We start from the raw sequence: 19,907 nt of genomic DNA, 5'->3' as shown, positions 1-19,907 counted from the left end.
GGAAAAATCTAATAGGACAAAATTTTTAAAATGCCCTAATAAAATAATTCTAATGAGACACTTTTATGAAGTGCCCTAGTAAAGAAATCTAATAAAATAATTCTAATAAGCTAAAATTTGAAGTGTGGAACTAGTAAATTGAACTAATTGAACCGACCGACTAGCCGGTTTGGTTTAGTTAAATTAGTGTCGATTAGTGGTTCAATTATTTTTGTCAAAAATTTTGGGTTAATTTTTATTGATTCGGTCTTCGTTGGTCGGTTAATAAAACAAATCGAATTGCTAACCATTAGAATATGAACCACTGTGGTTAGGGGCACTTCGTTCGTCTCCGATCCGCTCGTCCTTTCATCTTCGTCTCCGTCTAACCATTAGATCATTTTGATTTTTGGATATATGAACCACTGTGGTTAGGGGAAATCCACTGATCAATTCTAATAATTGGAATCACCACCTCGTTAGGTGGCCGACAACAACAATAAGGCTGAACTTTAGGTCAATTTGTATGGTTATTATGTGAGAAAGTTCAATTCTTGGTCCGGTTCAGTTTTTATAAATTTTGTTTAGTTAATTATTCGATTTTGGTTAGTTTGATTATTTGGGGTTTGTCAGTTGATTCGATTTGATTAATTATTACATACAGTTAAGTTATTTTCATTATTACTTTTCGATCGATTCAGTAATCAAACCGATCGTTTGCGCACCCTTATGTGAAACAAAGCTATATATATGGATTCAAAATTTTTAAATAAATATTAATTTAATACAATAATTTAAATTATTTTATTAACATATTTAAATTATTATCATAAATTATTATTTAAATTATTTAATAATTGTGATAATTTAAACTATTTTAACAATTATCATGAAATCATTTTATTTTTATCAATCAAATAATTATTAATATTATTTTCATAATTTATTTTATTTTATTTAACAACTAAATAAAAAAACAAAATATATATATAACAACTAAATAAAAAAACAAAAAAATATAAAAAAAATGAAAAAACCAGTGGCGGGAGATTCCCCCGCCTCTTCCCTTTCCCCTTGCAAAATCCCTAAATCCCTATTGCCCATCTTCCTCAAGCATATTGCAGCTTTCATCGACTCCCTCAACGTTGCTGTCGTCGCCCGCTTGCTCCCTCAAATTCATCGTCGTCGCATCCTTACTGCCTCAACGTCCGCCGTCGCTGCGTCCTTACTGTCTCAACGCCGACATCGCCTTGTCCTTGCTATCTCAACGCCATTATCGCAGCTTCCTGCTGCCTCAACGCAGCCGCTGCTTCCTCCGGGTATTTCGCAGCCTCTCTGCAACACAATCAATTTATGTTTTGCAGTTATATATGTTTATATATATATATGTATTTTGCGTGTGTGTGTGTGTGGGCAGCCTTCAATTTATGATCTAAATGTTTTTTAAGCCTTCATGTATCTTTTTTAACGTTTCCTGAAGCATTGGTAGTCAAGTATTGTGGCTCCCACTTTCAATTACTTTAGAAACCTATTTCTTGTCATGGGGCAGTGGGAAGGGGATATTTATAAAATAATATAAAATTCAATCAATTCATGCCAGGAAAATGGAAAAGAAAAATGAAAATATATATTAGATATAAAATAATATAAAATTCAATTATAAGAGAGAAAAGATGGTTGGAAGTAAAGCAACAAACTGAAAATATATATTAGATATATAACTTGGAGATTGAAAAAGTGTGTGAAAATATCATGTATTGGTTGATGTAATTTGGATAAAAAATAGTTTGACAGTAAAATGGCAAAGAAAAAGTATATTTACAAGAGAGAGACACACTGCCACACGCTCTGCCAATGGTCTCTCCAGCTAATATATATACATATACATATATATATATATTTATATAGAAAGAGAGAAGGCTGCTAGCTGAGAGCAGCCTTTCTTTTTACTTGCAAAATTGTTGCTAATATATATACATATCTCTATATATATATGTATTTTGTGTGTATCTAAATGCTTTTCTAGCCTTTCTTTTTGGTATTTTTTTTATGTTTCCTGAAGCATTAGTAATGAACCTATTTAATTTCTTTGTCTTTTTTGTAGATATCTTTTTTTGGAAATCCTTTTATTTGAAAGGGAAAATGATGGATAGAAATTGGATGAATGAACATAGAGTTAGTAGAAGGTACATTGATGGAGTGGAAGAATTCTTAAGTTTGGCATTTGCTAAAGCAAGTATCAATGGAAAAATAACATGCCCATGTAAGAAGTGTGGGAATGGACTGTGGGCAACTAGGGAAGAGGCAAAAGATCATTTGATATGCTTTGGGTTTATTAAAGGATATACAAAATGGACAGCCCATGGAGAAGGTTCATCATTTGTGGGATTTGAAACACATGCTCCTAATGGCCCATTTATGAATAATGAGATGCATGAGTTATTATATGATGCATTTGGCATCCCAAATGAACATGTAAATGAAGATGACCCAATGAATATTGTAGATGAACCTAATGAAACGGCTGAGACATTTTATAAGTTACTTCATGAAGCTAAACAAGAACTTTTTCCCGGGAGTAAGTTTTCATTGTTATCATTCCTTGTTCGCCTATTTCACATTAAATGTCTTGGAAATTGGTCGAACAAGTCTTTTTCAATGTTATTGGAGTTGTTAAAGGATGCATTTCCTGAGGGGGGTAAATTACCAAAATCTTACTACGAGACAAAGAAAGTGTTTAAGGGACTTGGCCTTGAGTGTAGAAAAATTCACGCATGTCCAAATGATTGCATACTTTATCACAAGGAATATGAGACAGCCACAGAATGTTATCAATGTCACACTCCTAGATACAAAATACCTACAAATAGGTTGCAAAATGATGGAGAAACGATCATAGATACAAGTGAGACAAAAATCCCTGCTAAGGTATTATTCTATTTTCCATTGAAACCAAGATTGCAAAGGCTATTCATGTCTTCAAAAATTACCTCCTTTATGAAATGGCATAAGGAGGACCGAATTAAAGATGGATACATGCGGCACCCAGCAGATTCTCCAGCTTGGCAGACTTTTGACTTCAAGCATCCTGAGTTTGCTAAAGATCCACGTAATGTTAGACTTGGATTAGCATGTGATGGATTTAACCCATTTAGGACAATGAGTAGTACTCATAGTACTTGGCCAGTTATCCTAATGCCATACAACCTCCCTCCTTGGATGTGTATGAAACAACCTTTTTTCATGTTATCATTGCTCATCCCTGGCCCTTCACCACCTGGAAATAACCTTGATGTATACTTACAACCTTTGATAGAGGAGTTAAAGGAATTATGGGATGGGGTAAACACATATGATGTATCTACTAAGGAAAATTTTAAAATGCGTGCAGCTATTATGTGGACTATTAGTGATTTGCCTGCCTATGCTAACTTATCTGGATGGAGCACAAAAGGAAAGCTTGCTTGCCCCTCATGTCATAAGTATACATGTTCTGAACGATTGCAAAAAAGTGGGAAATCATGTTACATGGGTCATCGAAGATTCTTGGATGTTGATCATGCCTTTCGTAAAGATAAGAAAAATTTTGATGGTGAGGAAGAACATAGAAAGGCACCTCCACGCTTAACTGGCTCTATGGTGTTAAATGAATTGAATGGATTCAACATAAAATTTGGAAAACAAGTGAGTGATAATCCAAAATTGCCTTACAATTGGAAAAACAGAAGCATTTTCTTTGAGTTGCCCTATTGGAAGGACAATTTAGTGCGCCACAATCTTGATGTAATGCATATTGAGAAAAATGTGTGCGATAGTATTCTTGGGACCTTGTTGAATCTAGATGGGAAGACAAAGGATCACAAGAATGCACGTCTTGATTTACAAGCGAAGAATATTAGAAGTGAACTTCACCCGAGAGAAGATGGTTCTTTACCGCCTGCTTGTTTTTCAATGAATAAAAAAGAAAAAGAGATATTTGGCAAAGTGTTAAAGAAAGTGAAAGTTCCTGATGGGTATGCTGGAAATATTTCAAGGTGTGTACAGCTTAAACCATTCAAAATATTAGGTCTTAAGAGTCATGACAATCACATTTTGATGCAACAATTACTTCCATTAGCATTGCGAAAGGTCTTACCCCAGCATGTTCGAAAGCCCTTGATTGAGTTATGCCAGTACTTCAAAAATCTTTGTTCGAAATCACTCAACTCTGTTGATTTGGGTCGAATGGAATACCAAATTGCATTAATACTTTGTCACCTAGAAAGGATTTTCCCTCCATCATTCTTTGATGTTATGGTGCATTTACCAATTCACTTAGCAACAGAAGCTAAACTTGCTGGGCCTGTGCATTATCGTTGGATGTATCCTATTGAGAGGTAAGTAATACTGATTGCTTCTATTTTGTCAAATTTTATTTAGATATCATTCATTTGAAAGCAAACATAATTACTTTTTCATCATTGGGCATCTTATAGGTATTTGTCCACATTGAAGTCATATGTAAGAAATAGATCTCATCCAGAGGGTTCCATTGCTGAAGGTTATTTAGCAAATGAATGTTTAACCTTTTGTTCTAGATATTTTGATGACATTGAAACCAAATTCAATCGGCCAAGTAGAAATTCTGATGAAGGAAATGTTAGCAATGTTGAGTTACGAATATTTGCAATGCAAGGACGGTCATTTGGAAAAGAAGAGATGGTTGTTTTAAATAGAGAAATATTAGAAATGGCACATAAATATGTGTTGTTTAATTGTGACGCAGTTCAAGAATTTATTCAGTAAGTCAATAATTATTTTCCATTAATTTTAATAGAGTATAAATAGCTCTTTTGTATCCTTATATTCTACTATATGCACAGACAACATGAGACTATAATAAACAATCAATATCCTCGACTTTCTAAACGACAAAGGGCTATTAAACACACCGAGGAATTTACTTCATGGTTTAGTGACACGGTAAGTTTTTATTCAGTAACCTTGGTTTCAATTTTTTTAATCTATTTATTTATTTTTGTTTTCATAATCTTATCCTTCATTTATTTAGGTTGGAGAAATGTTTGCTGCTGGAAATGAGGATATATCTGAAGAGCTTCGAGCTCTTGCTTGATTAGTGGTTAATTTTGTAAAAATTTTGTTATAATTATACCCTTCTTTCGATCTTAAATACGGTTTAAATTAGATATTAATATATATTTTATGGTTATATGCAAGTTTAAATTGAAAGATAAATGAAATGAAGTTCTAAAGTAAATAATAATAATATATAAAATTATATATAATACATATACATCATTATATGCATGCATGTACTATATATATAATATAATCTAATATATATGTGTGCTATGTGTAATACATATATATAATATATAATTTATTAATAATATTAAATTATTTTTTTTATTTTTAGCCATGAAGCATTCAAGCCCATGAAGAATTCAAGTCCATGAAGAAATCAAATCCATGAAGAATTCAAATCCATGAAGAAATCAAACCCATGAAGAAATCAAGCCCATGAAAAATTAAAGTCCATGAAGAATTCAAATCCATGAAGAAATCAAACCCATGAAGAAATCAAGTCCATGAAGAATTCAAGCCCATGAAGAATTAAGGCCCAATTTGAGCAACCCATGGAGAATATTATTTGGAGAAGGCCCAAGGATTATTTTTAATCCTAATGAAGATTAAAAACCAATTTATAGAAATCTATTTTTATTTTGTATGTGAGAGCTTTATTAGGTGTGTTTTTTAGCTAAAATCCATTTAACTATTAGGTGGATATTATAGCTAAAATCCATTTAACTTTATGAGTGCTTTATTAGGTATGTATTTTAGCTAAAATCCATTTAATATTAGGTGTGTATTATAGCTAAAATCCATTTAACTTTAAGTGTGTGAGTGCCCATTAGATATAATTATGTCTAGTTAAATAATTGAAATTGTGTGGTTTGTATTCCATCTTGTGGCCTATAAATAGATCACTTGATTGCATTTGTAAGTGTGATTATTATTCTTGAATAAAAGTTTAGTTATTTCCTTAGAATTCTCTCTTTGAGAATTGCTTTTGTTCTCTCTCATTTTCTTTAGTATTTTCTCTTGTGATCTTACTTCATTCCTTTCTTCTTTTAAATTCTTATGTCATTTATTATTACTTTATTATTCACCGCCTAAATGGACGGTTAGTTTATGCCTTTAAATTCTTGCAATTTTCATTCTTGTATTTTAATTGTTCACCGCCTAAATGGACGGTTAGTTTCTGCCTTTAAATTCTTGCAATTTTAATTCTTGTATTTTAATTATCTACCGCCTAAATGGCCGGTTAGTTTCTTCTATTTTAATTCCTGTCATTTAAATTCTGTTATTTAAATTATGTCATTTAAATTCCTGTCAATTAATTTAATGGAGATGAGTAACTAAATCTAATCTTGGGTTAAGGCAAGGACAGTGTCCAACGCCAATGATTCCCAAAGAAAGCTGCGTTTTAAATAAGTAACCTTAATTTAAATTTCAGTATGAGTGTGTATTAATTATTAAAAAATCACTAGGTTTGGATTGGAGCGTAAGCCTAACTTAGAGCTTTCATGCCATGTATGAGAGTTACTAGAATTGGAAACGCTATCATACCCAAACCCGGATGATTAATTTAGTTGTTTTGTATATTAATTGTAATTGGATTTATGGTAGTTGCTTAAATTAGAATCCCGCATATCATGTATGGGGATTGCTTAACCTAGAACTATCATCATCTCTAATTGCATTTAATAACAAACCCTCATATCTGAAATTAAATTAATGTTGCTAATCTTTTATGCTAAACTTTGGGAATCAACGGGTTGGTACTGAAATTGTCTTAACTCAAGCACTATCCAAATTCATATTTTTACGTTTAATGTTTATTTCAATTTTTGCCTTACTTTATTTTCTAGTATCTGTTGTCTAAAAACAAAACCATAAAAAATCTTGTTGTCAATTTGTCCAAATGCGTGTGCGTGTGTGTGACATTCTTTTTCTTTTGCCATAAATAAATCTCTCAGTGGACGACCTGGATTCATCCAGAAAATATAAATTTAAATTTGGACTACAACTGCACTCGTACACTGGCGAGTATAAACCTCTCACTAAAATAAAAAAAATATAAAAGTTTTATTATGATTTGTTTTTATTGTGTTTTAATTGCAGGGTGAGAGTGCAGTCAAATTTTGGCGCCGTTGCCGGGGAGATTAAGGCAAAAACAAAAAGAAAAAAATAAAAAAAAATAAAAAAAAAATAAAAGAATAAGCATCTCTTGATAAAATCGGTAACTCTATTTCTCTTTTACTTTATTTTTGTTTGTGCATTGTATATGAGACTGAGATCAGGTAGAATTTTGAAATAGTATTTTCATATCATTCTGAGTCTTTACTTGCAATTGGATTGTCAACTTTACACTCATGTCTCAAAATTACTACAATCTGTCTGCACAAGATACTTATCATGATGAAAATTATCATTTTGAATCCGATTTGTCTAGACCTCTTAAGGATTATCTATACCCTCTTAGGCAAGCCACTTTTGATTTGCAACCAGACACTACCCATTTGTTACCCACTTACCATGAAATTGAGGTTTGGTGTGCTGTGTGTGAAACTTCAGCTCATTTAACAGATGACTGCCCTATAATACCTACTTTTAAGGAGGTATTGTATGGTCAATCCAGTTACACACACACACACAACTATGAGGGAATGTATTACCAGAACCATGAGGAAAACTATCATTCGGACTTTGATGCATATCACCTTAATTCACACTTTCATCCAAATTTCTCATGGGAAAATGATTTTGTAACCCAACCACATGAGCACTTCATTTCCCAGCCTCAATCATTTCAAATGAATGAAGGGTCTACATTCGATGCATATCAACCCCCTCATGGGAGTTCTTTAGAAGATACCTTCAATCTATTTATGCAAGGCCAAATAGAAATTTTTGCACAAATGTCCAAATGTCAAGAACACACCATTAGAGTTACAGAGGACATTAGGAACCAATTGACACAGCTAACACAGACTTTGAGCATGTCAGAGCCTGTCCATCCCAACTCACTCCAAATCCCATTAATAAAACCCATCATCAAAAGTGAAAGTCAGGAGCAGGACATAGGAGTAACTGTCTTAAGGAATGGAGAAATAATTGAGAAACTTGATGCCCCTAGGACAGTACACCCTTTGGTGCAAGAAGAGAGAGTGGTTGATCACAGTGAGGTAGATGTCAATGAAGCCTTGGAGGAAGAAAAAGACCAAAATGATGTAAGAAAAGAAGAAACCTGTGAGGAAGAAGAGGATAAAATTCGAGAGCCAAAATGTGAAAAAATCATAAATTTATCCACATTTACCCCTCAATTTCTATCTTTTAGGTTAGTCGATATTATTGAGGATCAAATTAAACCAAACACGTGTGAGATGTTTGTGCAAATTAATGTGCCATACGCGGATATAATAAAACCAACACCTCCGGACGATATATTTTCAAAATATATATGTGCATTCATGAGAAAAATCAATTTATATAATTTTGAAAATAACTTTAAAAGTGGTGTAGTGAATGGGAGATATTATACGATTAGGTGGGCAATCACTCATTTGATCCTTAATTGGAAGAAAAGAAAAAAAAAATTCTAAAAAAAAAAAAATAAATAAAAATATAATAAAATAATTTTATATATATATATAAGTTGTTACTTTTCTGCATTACTTAACTAGTGTTTCTCTATGTGCAGTCTAAATAAAATTTCTCCATACAAGTTTATGTATTGAAGACCGCCAGGTATGCCTATCTTCTATCCTTTTATTGTCAATTGAGGACAATGCGCAATTTAAGTTGGGGGTAAGGTGTCTACAAAATTTTTACCTAAAAAAAAAAAAAAAACAAAAATTAAAACAAAATTAATTAAAAACAAAAATTGAATTGAGAGAGACAGAATTGACGCTGGTGGTAGCCATCTTTTCTTGGGCAGTGCAATCACACTGCCCTATAAAGAAAGAAGGCACACTGCCAAATGTTGAAAACAGAGGCGCCGAGCGTTGAAAAAAAAAAAAAAGGCACACTGCCAAATGTTGAAAAATGAGACGCTAAACGACGTCAAGTCTGACGGTGCAATTATGGCATGCCTCGAGTCGAGTGTAGAATAGTGATGCCCATTGCTCTATAAGAGACTCCATATCTGTATGAGGCAAGTCACCCCTCTTGAGCTCAATCTTCTCTCCTGTGTGTTATTCTCCGATCAGGTACTCTCATCCCTTTTGTAAAGTTTATAGTTCTTTACTTTCTTCTTAGTATAGTTAAAAAAAAAAAAAATGGATCTTTATCTCTCAAAAATTCACAAGTACTATCCATCTCTCCCGCAGAATGATTTAAAAAAAAATTTATGCTGCTAGGTGTGAAAGACTTTGGCTGTTGATGCTTAATAACATCCCTGAAGATATTCGTTGGCTGATTGAAGCAAAAGTTCGATTAGCTGGTGAAACTTCACCTAGTTTTAAGCATTTTCCAGGTTTAGGGAAGAGTAGTTTTGCGAAGAAAAGAAGAGCGAAAAGAGTGAATGGTTGTTACAAATGTGCTCGATGGACCTGTAACACACGATGCAAATCTGTGGGGTTTACGTCCATAAATCGAGAAGATAAAATTAGTTTCATAAAGGATGGACTGAGTAAGGAGTCTTTGGATGATATCCGATTGACTCTTGAGACGCATCCATGTGGAATAGTGCAAAGAGAACTTCTTGCTTTATGGACCCAGTTTAGAAGTGACCACCAACGCTATAGTCTTGGGAATCTGACTAAAAATGACCCTGTTTGCCAATCTATAAGAAAATTGGATGGGAAGCTTATCCCCGCTTCATAGAAAGTGTTTAAGCCGTTTCTGGACGTAAAACCAGAGGAAGATGTGAGCCACAATCACAACTACTTATACATACGCATGATTTTTGTTTGTATTTATTTCTTGTTGAATTGTTGTATAGCTACTTTTGATCGCCAAACTTCTTTTCAGGACATACAAAAGGAACAAACATGGAAGGCCAGTTAGTTCGTCGAATCAATACCATATGTGTACTTTGTGGCTCTCAACTTGGGAGCGATATTTGTTACGCACTTGCAGCGAGCGAACTTGGTAAAAAATTAGGAGAGAAAAAAATTAATTTGGTATATGGGGGGGGGGAGTCGTGGATTGAATGGTTATGTTTCACAAGCTGTACATCTTGGAAATTCATCTGTGGTAGGTGTAATGCCAATCCCTTTAGCTGAACCACATATTTTCGGGATTACACGCGGTCAACTTATAGAAACGACTTCTATGTCTGAGCGCATGGCTTGTAAGATTTATCAGTCAGATGCCTTCATTGCTTTACCAGGAGGTTTTGGAACACTTGAAGAAATCTTTTGTATAATCTCCTGGGCCAAGAGTAATCTCCATACCAAACCCATTGGACTTTTAAATGTTAACCATTTTTTCGATGGGTTACTCTCTTTTCTTGATCAGGCTGTGGACCAACAGTTCATTTCTCGTTCAGCAAGAAAGATTCTCATTTCTGCATCCACCATTGATAAGCTGCTAGAGAAATTACATGCTTATGTTCCACAGTACGATCCTCATGAGCCTCGGATAGACTGGTCTAAGGCAATTAGTAACAAGCGCCAAAGGGGTCCGATTAATTTAGATTTATCACTGTGAGAAATGCTCTTTATTAAGATGGCTGAGTAAGGAGTACTTTTTGTACTCTTGAGACGCATCTAGTTATTGTACACCTTGCAGGATTTTTCTTAGTTGTTTCCTTAAAAAAAAAAAAAAAAAAAAAACAAAACAAAACTGTGGAATGTTGTTAGCAAAGTCTTTGATAAGGTGGCTGAGTAAGGAGTACTTTTTGTACTCTTGAGACGCATTTTTTTTATCTTATGACTTGCATCAATTTTTATTTTGGTATGAAAATATAAATATATATATATGGTGTGCTCATTTGTTGTTTAAGTTTTAGCAGTTCACAGCAAAATGAACTTGTGGAGTTACAGGTATTCCTAACAACCCTAATTTATTACTGCAATTCAAGTTGGGGGGTGTAAGGTCTAATTATGAATCATCTGGTTTATATTTAACTGTGAGTTTGCTATTGTTAGTTTGTAGTCTTGTGTGACTTGATTATCTCTATCTGCTCTTATTAAAAAAAAAAAAAAATTATGTGTTTTAAATAATGCTATTCCTAAAGTTTTGAAGTTATGCACTGATAGCCGGCTAAGTTTGCAATACGAAACATGGATGCATTGATTTCTTATTTGAAAACGTATGTGCATTAGAATAAGTAATTTGCATTCATCGGGGATTCAAAATTTAAAAATTGGTTATCGGTCATAAAGTCAAAGGTAGCAGTAATTAGCTGATTAGTACATTGTATGATCCCTCAACAGAAGTGGAGACTATTACCCAAGTGAGTGTTTGAGCCTAATAACCGTTAATTCTGAGTGAAATAACACTTACTCTAAATATGTTTTATTGTTTATCTTATCTTTTCAATGGCTTCAAAATATCAATTCGTTTTGAATGTCTAGTATGATAATGGATAAGTTTGACTGGTTTCAAACTCTGAATTAGATGACTGAGTATCATCGTTTTGTAGAAGCATGATAGAGGGATCAATTTCTTTCATTTTGAGCTTATTAAACCTTTTTCTTTCTTTAAATTAACCTCCTTTGCTATCCCATTTGAGCCATTTGTAGTACAATTTCTTTCGTTACCCTCGTTTGGTGTGATTTTGGGAATTAGTCTGTTTATTTATTTTCATATTTAAAGAGAAAAAAAAAAGAAAAAAAAGAAAAAAAAAGAAAAAAAGAAAAAAAAAAAGAAGAAAAAAAAAATGAAAAAAAGGGGGAAAATTCTCTTAGCTATTCAGCATAACTGTTTCAAAAGAAATGGTAAAAAAAAAAAAAAAAAAAAAAAAAAAAATCCTGACACACCCTTTGCACACTCTACCTTTTCTTTGACAACCCGTATTAACCTTATAGCCCCATTACAACCCATTCTGGTCCCTTTTTGATGCTATAAATCATGTGATCTCAGAATTCGAGTTTGGAGTAGGGAATCATGTTTAAATTCAGAAGTTACTCATCTAGAGCATTATTCCAATCATGAAGCTATGTCAATTTCCTTGTTCTTTCATGAAAATACGTTCCTTGTATTTGGGATGGCACCGAGTTTTGAACTTGTTCTGCATTTACTCTTATAACGGTGCACCCCCTTGTGTGTACACCTGAGGAATCCTTTTTATTGGAGAGAATATTCATAGTGAGATTTGAAGTCAAAACTTTGAGGGAGTAAGTCTGTGTGTTAGTTATCCTAATTTCTATTCCTGAGATTGTATGACCTTTAACCAAAAATCTGATTTAGAATGCTAAATTACTTATTCGATTTTATGCATTTTGGTTTCGAATTTGAAATTTTTACATTCATATAGTTATTATGAATAAAGTTTGGCAGGTGTATAGTCTGATTGCTAAGGGACTAGCAATGTTTAAGTTGGGGGGTATGATTAGTGGTTAATTTTGTAAAAATTTTGTTATAATTATACCCTTCTTTCGATCTTAAATACGGTTTAAATTAGATATTAATATATATTTTATGGTTATATGCAAGTTTAAATTGAAAGATAAATGAAATGAAGTTCTAAAGTAAATAATAATAATATATAAAATTATATATAATACATATACATCATTATATGCATGCATGTACTATATATATAATATAATCTAATATATATGTGTGCTATGTGTAATACATATATATAATATATAATTTATTAATAATATTAAATTATTTTTTTTATTTTTAGCCATGAAGCATTCAAGCCCATGAAGAATTCAAGTCCATGAAGAAATCAAATCCATGAAGAATTCAAATCCATGAAGAAATCAAACCCATGAAGAAATCAAGCCCATGAAAAATTAAAGTCCATGAAGAATTCAAATCCATGAAGAAATCAAACCCATGAAGAAATCAAGTCCATGAAGAATTCAAGCCCATGAAGAATTAAGGCCCAATTTGAGCAACCCATGGAGAATATTATTTGGAGAAGGCCCAAGGATTATTTTTAATCCTAATGAAGATTAAAAACCAATTTATAGAAATCTATTTTTATTTTGTATGTGAGAGCTTTATTAGGTGTGTTTTTTAGCTAAAATCCATTTAACTATTAGGTGGATATTATAGCTAAAATCCATTTAACTTTATGAGTGCTTTATTAGGTATGTATTTTAGCTAAAATCCATTTAATATTAGGTGTGTATTATAGCTAAAATCCATTTAACTTTAAGTGTGTGAGTGCCCATTAGATATAATTATGTCTAGTTAAATAATTGAAATTGTGTGGTTTGTATTCCATCTTGTGGCCTATAAATAGATCACTTGATTGCATTTGTAAGTGTGATTATTATTCTTGAATAAAAGTTTAGTTATTTCCTTAGAATTCTCTCTTTGAGAATTGCTTTTGTTCTCTCTCATTTTCTTTAGTATTTTCTCTTGTGATCTTACTTCATTCCTTTCTTCTTTTAAATTCTTATGTCATTTATTATTACTTTATTATTCACCGCCTAAATGGACGGTTAGTTTATGCCTTTAAATTCTTGCAATTTTCATTCTTGTATTTTAATTGTTCACCGCCTAAATGGACGGTTAGTTTCTGCCTTTAAATTCTTGCAATTTTAATTCTTGTATTTTAATTATCTACCGCCTAAATGGCCGGTTAGTTTCTTCTATTTTAATTCCTGTCATTTAAATTCTGTTATTTAAATTATGTCATTTAAATTCCTGTCAATTAATTTAATGGAGATGAGTAACTAAATCTAATCTTGGGTTAAGGCAAGGACAGTGTCCAACGCCAATGATTCCCAAAGAAAGCTGCGTTTTAAATAAGTAACCTTAATTTAAATTTCAGTATGAGTGTGTATTAATTATTAAAAAATCACTAGGTTTGGATTGGAGCGTAAGCCTAACTTAGAGCTTTCATGCCATGTATGAGAGTTACTAGAATTGGAAACGCTATCATACCCAAACCCGGATGATTAATTTAGTTGTTTTGTATATTAATTGTAATTGGATTTATGGTAGTTGCTTAAATTAGAATCCCGCATATCATGTATGGGGATTGCTTAACCTAGAACTATCATCATCTCTAATTGCATTTAATAACAAACCCTCATATCTGAAATTAAATTAATGTTGCTAATCTTTTATGCTAAACTTTGGGAATCAACGGGTTGGTACTGAAATTGTCTTAACTCAAGCACTATCCAAATTCATATTTTTACGTTTAATGTTTATTTCAATTTTTGCCTTACTTTATTTTCTAGTATCTGTTGTCTAAAAACAAAACCATAAAAAATCTTGTTGTCAATTTGTCCAAATGCGTGTGCGTGTGTGTGACATTCTTTTTCTTTTGCCATAAATAAATCTCTCAGTGGACGACCTGGATTCATCCAGAAAATATAAATTTAAATTTGGACTACAACTGCACTCGTACACTGGCGAGTATAAACCTCTCACTAAAATAAAAAAAATATAAAAGTTTTATTATGATTTGTTTTTATTGTGTTTTAATTGCAGGGTGAGAGTGCAGTCATTGCTCAAGGTCCTAATTGTGTTGTAAGAAAGTACAAGGGTTTTATTATTAATGGTTTTAGATTTCGTGTGAAAGAAGTTGAGGAAAAGAGAAAAACTCAAAATAGTGGGGTTATTGTTACTGCCAAGACAGAAAGTTATGCTAGCGTGAGGGATAACAACCCCATATCAGGAGATGTCACATATTATGGAGTTCTAAATGATATTTTAGAGTTAGATTATCTCAGTGGTAAAAAAGTGACGCTATTCAATTGTGATTGGGTTTCTCAAAGAAGTGGAAAGAAAGAAGATGATTATGGTTTCACCTTAGTCAATTTCACTAGACTCATGCCCACAGATGAGCCATTTATTTTAGCTTCTCAAGCACAACAAGTGTTTTATGTGGAAGACCCTACAGAAAAAGACTGGCACGTTGTAATAAGAACCACACCTAGAGACCAATTTGATCAAAAAGTCAATTCATGTGAGGATGATATAGAGACTCAGCTGCAAAGCCATGCATGCAATCCTCAAATTCAAGATGGTGACATCAATGTTGATATTACATGGGCTAGGGAGCATGATGAATTTGATGCTTATGGTTGATATGGTTCATTATTATTTTTTTATGTTATAACTTTGTACGACTTTCAATTCTATGCTTTTCTAAATTGAGTTTGTAGTTTTTAATGCTTTCTCCTTTGGGTTTTATTTTCAATTAATTCATTTTTCGTTGTAGAAAACTATATATCAAGATTGTGTTGTCTTAATTAGCTATTTCAATTATCTAAATACTATTTGTGTGTTGTTCCATTAGTTTGGTACATAGAATCATTGTTATATAACAGTGAGTATTGCTGCATTCACACAAATTCAGCTTGATGGCACCAAGAACTAGAATTGGACGTATGTCTGATGGGTTGGACTCAAACCAGTCAAGAAGAGATTTAAGCAACACTCAAACCAATATAGTCTCAGGTAATCTATCAACTTTTCTAATTCAGCTTTGCTCATTTCACTTTATACTTCTATAATGTTTTGGAATAGATAATGGTATCAAGAAGAATGTACGAGGGCCAACATTTATGCGAAAAATTTGGGCTCGAGATAAGCAAGAGGCTATTCAAGTTGAATTTAATGACCTAGGGCAACCTATTGATGAAAAGTCATCAAGTGAATTAGCTCACTTCTTGGGGGCTATAGCACGCAATGGAAGATACGCACCATTACATTATAAGAATTGGATCAAAGTACCTCAAACTTATAAAAAAGAGATGTTGACCCAAGTTCAAGTATTGGTGTAGTTCATTCTTTATATTATAACAATATTGTATAATATCATTGTTCATGCTTATTCTTCTATCAAATTGATTTGTTTTTTTTTTTTAGGAAAAGTTTCAGCTTCCTCCTGGTCAAGAGGATTGGATATTGAAATCTATCGCCAAAAAGTGGAGAAATTGGAAATCTTTTGTGAAAACAAACTATTATGATCCAAATGTATCTCTTGTTGAACAAATGAAAAATGTTCCTGAAAGAGTTCATGAAGACCAATGGAAGGAGTTGGTAACTTTTTGGAATTCTGATGCATCAAAGGTGTGTGTAAAGTTATACTTTAACTTGTGGTATTTTTCAATTAATTACTCTTACAAAATTTGCTATGTATTCTAGAGAGTTAGTGATAGAAATAAAGTGAGTCGAGGACATCAAAAAATGGTACACCGAAAGGGTAAGATGAGTTTCGCTAGAGTGGCAGAGAAAAAGGTAACTTCTACTTTCTTTCAAAATGCTATGTATAATTGAATTTTAATGAAATAAATATTATTTTTGTTTCTCATTAATTATATTTGTCATGATTGGAAGTATTCAATTTTATATCTTTGTTTAACTATTATATAATATATAAATATTTACATTGTATGCAGAAAAAGGAACTTGGCTATTACCCATCACGCTCTACCTTGTTCATTGAGTGTTACTCAAAAGGTGAAACTCCGGGAAATGAGGCAGCTAGTCAAGCAATGGTAATAGTTAAATAAAAATAATAATAATTTATTTATCCATTTTTTTATATTTATTCTTTGAATATAAATTTTTTTTTTGTAGGATGCAATGTGTGAGTTAACTATTAATGCTCCAGAAGGTCCACGAAATGACCAAAATGAAAATGATATTTACTCTCAAGTTATGGGAAAGGAGAAAGCTGGGCATGTACGTATGTACGGCTTAGGTGTTTGTCCTTCAGATCTTTATGGTCCAATACCTAGTCGTGCAACGTCTCATAGACTTGCTATGAGTTATAAGAATGAATTGGAGATGATGAAGGAACAATACATGAATATGAATGAGCAGCTACAAGAATTGAGAGCTATGTGCATGGAAAATAGAGAAACACCTAGTAATAGTCATCCTACGCCATCTTCGAACCCTTCTAATCTTGTGTCATCTCTTCAGAGCAATATGGGTTTTTCTTCACCAACTTCAACTCGCCAACCAATTCAAGTAATTTTCTTACTATCTTCTTCATTGTAGTAGTTATGCACATTCGAGTACTACGACTTAAAATTGTTGTTTGGGACATTGTAACTTTAGGCTTTGACCCATTCGACGGTCTTTTCTATCTATTTAGTTTCATCTCTCTTTTTCTTTCCTTTTGTTTTCCATTATTCTATTTATGATGAGTTTTACAAGTAGTGTGATGCTGCTTAAATTTTTGTTTTATATATGTTACTTTTTTGTTGAGGATGTTGTTGGATATTGAACTTGTATTATCCATTGTTATTTTTTTGATAGGTTCAAAATAGAGTTTGTTTGAAAAGTATAAATGACCCAACTCAAATTGTAGCAAAGGGAATTGTCCGGAGTATTGATCCATCCACAGAAGTTGGTGGATCACGACTAAGACCTAATTGGTGTGAGGTACATATTAAAGTGGCAGTAGAGTGGGATGAAGAATTGATAAGAAGATATGGAATGTTCGAAACCATTGGAGATGCCCTTGGAGCACATGTTGCATGGCCATTGTTCTTGGTACATTTATACTTTTATATTGTTGATTTCATCTTTCTTTAGAAAAACTTTGTTTCTATTTTACTAAGATATTTTTACTTTTTTTTGTGTAGGTTGAACGTGATGAAAGTGATGATTAGAGTTCAATAGATCATGGAGATTAGTTGTTTTGTTAATTTTTTTTTTTGGTGTTATAATGGATGACAAATGATGATAATTGTTAGATTTATGGATTTTTGGAGTAATTCTTTTTTTGACAAATCAATCATAGACCATGGAGTATTGGTTTTGTATATGTATATGTGAAGTGGTTTTATTATGTGGTTTGGATTACTAAATTAGATGAAGAGATTTGTGTCTATGTTGGTTGATATCAGGTTTTAGAATTCAAAAATTTGTTCACCAGATCAATCTATTTTGAAAAAAAAGTGCTTAAATTTATAGTTGTTTTAGAGGCATTTTTATATGTCATCAAACGCTTAAATTTACAGTTGTTTTCGAGGCATTTTTGAATGCCATTACATGCTTAAATTTACAGTTGTTTTTGAGGCATTTTTGAATGCCATTACATGTTTAAATTTACAGTTATTTTCGAGGCATTTTTAAACGCCATTACATGCTTAAATTTACAATTGTTTTCAAGGCATTTTTGAATGCCATTACATGCATAAATTTATAATTATTTTTGAGGCATTTTTAAATGTCATTACATGCATAAATTTACAGTTGTTTTCGAGGCATTTTTAAATGCCATTACATGTAAAAGGCAGGGAGATATCTTGGTGGATTTACACAGCATTTGTTAGTGTCTCAATAAGCTTTTAGGGCACGATTACATGCGACACTTTTGTTAGCGCCCTAATAGCTAAAATGCCCCAATAACCTACATATTAAGGCATTTTTAAATGCCTCGTAAACCCAAAATTGTTGTAGTGTATAAAACCAAGCATCAAGTCACGCTCGCCCACATAGGCAAATACACTCAATGCAGTGCTCATGACTAGCTAACTATTGGATATAATAAACAGCAATGTATGCACGTGGCCAAACATTCAGTCACATGAGTCCCCCAATGGATGCAGCCCAAATCCCAGCACACAATACCCTGATATGCAAGATGTCAAAAGGTGGGTGATTGACAGTGTTAGCTACCTTGACTCGTCTGTGGCCAGTCATGATAGTTGATAGTTGGTCCCATATCACCAACCATCATCTACCAGAACACAATGGTCGACAACCAGTAGCTTAACACTCATCACCATAATAGACCGCCCTCTCGGAGGGAGAACATGACCACACACCTAGAGATTTGGCTATCCCTGAAACCAAACTCGACCCTAGGTTGGATACTACCCCGAGGATAACCTAGCTTCATTCCGCTTAGGAGGTAGAGAATGAACAAGCTCTCTAGAAATGCAGTCAAGACACGCTGGGTACATTTACAACCTCTATGGTTTTATTAAACTATACCTTTATTTTTATAATAACTCAATGAATTACTATATATAATACATAACTATTAAGAATATATTATAATATATATAATTTAATGAATAATGACACACAGTATTTATTATTTACTAATATTATTTCTATTATTATTTTTAAGAAAGAAAAATAATAATAAAAATAATCTTTACTAATATTACCTATTACTATTATTATTTATTTAGATAACTCAAATTATACTTATAATCTTTAAGCAACATTTATATATATATATATATATCTAAGCACTTCAAGCTCCAAGTGCCCAAGGAGGTGCTGCTGCCTCCAATTTCATCCTTCAACATTATATATACATATAAATATATCACTTCAATTTCTCCCCTTATGAACACACCTATTAATTATCTTAAGCTTCCCCAGTGAACCCACACACACGCACACACAGCGAACTCACTTAGCTTAATATATATATATATATATATCACTACACGCCATGGTAGCCAGTTGAACCTATCGAAACTTCCATTCCCAACCTTTAAACACCTCAGTACCCCTCACAATCACATGCAGGAAGGCTGTAAAAATTGGATATGCATACAGATATGGCCACCGAAACCCACTGCCACTTCATATAGATATCTCCATTACATATATAAACACACAGTTACCCACTTGGACTACTCAAAGCACACACTCACAATCTGACATCTGAGACCCAAAGGGAAGAAAAGAGGGAAGAGAGGCTTGCACACTAGAGGAACATGAGAGGAGCAACCGAACAGAAAAACAGTCAGCTCCCTCTCGGCCAAATAGAGACTCTGCAACACGTCACTACATATATGTAT

General features: G+C 32.8%; 3 protein-coding genes and 1 long non-coding RNA gene across 4 annotated transcripts in view; 2 read left to right on the top strand and 2 right to left on the bottom strand.

Moving 5' to 3' along the window:
• The window catches only part of LOC127813066 (disease resistance protein RUN1-like), a 99,715-nt gene that overhangs the window by 32,337 nt on the left and 47,471 nt on the right, over positions 1 to 19,907 (bottom strand). The window lies entirely within an intron of this gene.
• LOC127813073 (disease resistance protein RPV1-like) overlaps positions 1 to 19,907 on the bottom strand; it is a 95,124-nt gene that overhangs the window by 52,817 nt on the left and 22,400 nt on the right. The window lies entirely within an intron of this gene.
• On the top strand, positions 16,048 to 16,615 carry LOC127813075 (uncharacterized). Its single transcript, XR_008026061.1, has 3 exons — positions 16,048 to 16,200; positions 16,276 to 16,368; positions 16,530 to 16,615. It is a non-coding gene; the product is annotated as an uncharacterized LOC127813075 (long non-coding RNA).
• LOC127813074 (uncharacterized) lies at positions 16,843 to 17,997 on the top strand. Its single transcript, XM_052353808.1, has 3 exons — positions 16,843 to 17,106; positions 17,398 to 17,634; positions 17,727 to 17,997. Exons 1-3 carry the CDS (start codon positions 16,897 to 16,899, stop codon positions 17,751 to 17,753), a joined length of 474 nt encoding a protein of 157 aa, XP_052209768.1. The 5' UTR covers positions 16,843 to 16,896; the 3' UTR covers positions 17,754 to 17,997.

Source organism: Diospyros lotus, chromosome 11, assembly GCF_014633365.1.
Source record: "Diospyros lotus cultivar Yz01 chromosome 11, ASM1463336v1, whole genome shotgun sequence".
Lineage (NCBI taxonomy): Eukaryota > Viridiplantae > Streptophyta > Magnoliopsida > Ericales > Ebenaceae > Diospyros > Diospyros lotus.
This window is presented reverse-complemented; position numbering and strand designations above follow the sequence as displayed.

Coding starts and splice junctions, on each gene's coding strand:
- LOC127813074 (XM_052353808.1), top strand. CDS start 16,897: ATGAGTTATAAGAATGAATTGGAGATGATGAAGGAACAATACATGAAT. Junction 17,107..17,397: donor CAACTCGCCAACCAATTCAA/GTAATTTTCTTA, acceptor TTTTTTTGATAG/GTTCAAAATAGAGTTTGTTT. Junction 17,635..17,726: donor TTGCATGGCCATTGTTCTTG/GTACATTTATAC, acceptor TTTTTTGTGTAG/GTTGAACGTGATGAAAGTGA.